General features: G+C 45.4%; 1 protein-coding gene across 1 annotated transcript in view; it reads left to right on the forward strand.

Moving 5' to 3' along the window:
* LOC116378873 (protein tilB homolog) overlaps positions 1–1,809 on the forward strand; it is a 2,275-nt gene extending 466 nt beyond the window's left edge. Inside the window, exons 3-5 of the mRNA XM_031840780.1 lie at positions 64–236; positions 450–655; positions 1,460–1,809. Of these exons, the coding sequence (XP_031696640.1) occupies positions 64–236; positions 450–655; positions 1,460–1,622 (542 nt within the window). The 3' untranslated portion in view covers positions 1,623–1,809. The remainder of the gene's footprint in view (positions 1–63; positions 237–449; positions 656–1,459) is intronic.
* Positions 1,810–2,447: the final 638 nt, after the last annotated feature.

Raw genomic sequence — 2,447 nt, forward strand, 5'->3', positions numbered from 1 at the left:
TGTGTGTGTGTGTGTGTGTGTGTGTGTGTGTGTGTGTGTGTGTGTGTTGCGTCCTGTCTTCAGGCTGTGAGAGCCTCCAGAAACTGGACCTGACAGTGAACTTCGTGGGCCTTCTGAGCAGCGTTGAGTCTCTGCAGCACAACGTCCACCTCACGGAGCTCTTCCTGGTGGGGAACCCCTGCGCTCAGTTCGAGGGCTACCGGCAGTACGTGGTGGCTGCTCTGCCTCAGCTCATGGTAAGTTTAACTAAACCACCTGAGTTTAGACTGGAAGAATCCACGAAGACAAAGTGCTTGAGATTCACAAGGTAGAGACAGAACAGGCTGCTGGACGTTCATCTACAGATACAGTTGTTTAAAAGTGTTGAAGATGATGAGGAAGAGGAGAAAAGGATAATTGGTTTTATTACAACCTGGATCACATTTTATGTTTTTTGTCTCTGTCCTCAGTGGCTGGACGGGACGGTGATCAGCCGGTCGGAGAGGATTCGAGCCTCTCAGGGCCTTGAGGAGGCGAGGAGGCGAGTGTGGGAGCAGGAGGAGGAGTACTTGAAGAGGAGAGGCACGGAGAAAGAGGAGGCGCTGAGGGAGAAAGGAGACGAGGAGAGGAAGCCAGGCTTCGACGGCCGCTGGTACACTGACATCAACACGGCCGCGTGAGTACAAGCGTCACTAAAGAGAGACGCTATCCTGTTGCATTCTGGGAAATGTAGGATGTAGGTTTTTTGGGGGGGGTCATGACCCGTACTACTTAAAGTCTCAGGGTGCGTTCCACACTACCATACTATTTATTTAGTACGTTTTAATACATAGTATAGTAAGTACCAGGATGTTCTACTGCATCAGCTCTTCTGACCCACAATCCTTTGCACAGCAGAAGTCACAGACAGATGGCAGCCTACTGATGGCTCACATACATCATTACAAGTACAAGTAATATGTTTGAGTTATGGAAAGTGAAAACATTTTTGCAACAAAAAAACCCCAAAAAAGTAAAAGAACTATTGATGATAAAGAAAAGTTATTGTCTCTGTCGGTGGAAACCTCTCACGTTGTCACTCACATCCAGTTTGGCCGTTATTACACTTTGAGATCAGTTGAAAAGAGAAAGTTATATAGAAATAAATCCTAAAAGATAACCCCCCCCCCAAAAAAAAAAAAACTACCAAGAGGACAGACAGAGGGAGGAAAGAGGAAAGTGTTGTTGAGGTAAAGTCAGGTCTCTAAAACTCAGTTAAATCAAAGATTGTTGGCATTGAACTAAAATAACTACTTTTCTTTGGTGAGTCTTTAAGTGAAAAGTAAAAACATCAGGAAAAGTCTCAGAAATGGAAATATTGGTGTAATTTTAGTATTTTTATTTGAACGTATTCAGCTGCCCAATAAGGAGTTAAAATAAACCACACTGACCTGATAAAGATGAGAGTTAAATCGTTACTGATGGATCTCTGTCTCTGCAGCCCAGCGTTGGCGGAGAACCAGGAGAACCGGGAGGTGGAGGAGAACCTGGACGAGGAGCGGCGGGAGCAGGAGTTCTGGCACACGCCGTGTTCGTTCACGCCCGAGTCTCGTCTGGAGGCTCACCGCCACCTGGAGGAGAAGAAGAAGACGAAGGAGAAGTAAGTGTTTTTAAACTCAGTTTGGTCTCATTAGAGCTCCTCAGAGTTCATCCTCTCACCGTAGCTCCGAAATCACATTAAAATACTGCGTGTGGAGAGAAAAGTCTTTAATATTTATATATAAAACTCTACTTCCTGAAACAGAAATGCCTCAGCTACAACCAATGAGACACACAAACTGTTTCTCAATCTATCAGAGACTGAAGTGGAGTGCTGTAGTTCCCTATGTTGGCCACTTGGTGTCGCTACAACACCAGCCAATCGTCCCCCTGAGGCGGCCCCCCACACTGACTCAGGATCAGTTTCAACAGAGCCAAAGGGCCACCACAACCCCAGCGCTCACGCTCCAAAACAAATGTGAGGAACAATCTACCCTCATAATACAAACTTCTAATAAGATAATGTGACACGTTTAAAGCTAATCTGACTGACTCAGCACTTCCATGGAGGTTAAGTACAGTGAGTCTTCCTGACTGGATACCTGTGAACACTAATGTTTGAATTTAGAGTAAAGACATTTTGGACGGACATGACTGTGAACTTTAACTTGAGTGGAGGCTGTGATTCTAGTTTTATTTGTAGAAACCAGAAGCCTGTATATAAGAAGAGGACGACGTCTCTCATCGGTTTATGGACTGATGTTTTGAGGTAATTTGCCATCTTGGTTTTTTTGCAACCAGTGAACAGGAAGTGACCATATCTGGACTGAGGAGTGACGTAGAGACACCGTATACGTCTCTGATAGAGACCTGTCAATCACCGTGTAGCCCCGCCCTAAAGCGTCCCCTGCTTTATGGTCTGTTTGACTCTAAATGGACCATAATGTACT

This window comes from Anarrhichthys ocellatus, unplaced genomic scaffold (genome assembly GCF_004355925.1).
Source record: "Anarrhichthys ocellatus isolate YVR2014 unplaced genomic scaffold, GSC_Weel_1.0 scaffold3285, whole genome shotgun sequence".
NCBI lineage: Eukaryota > Metazoa > Chordata > Actinopteri > Perciformes > Anarhichadidae > Anarrhichthys > Anarrhichthys ocellatus.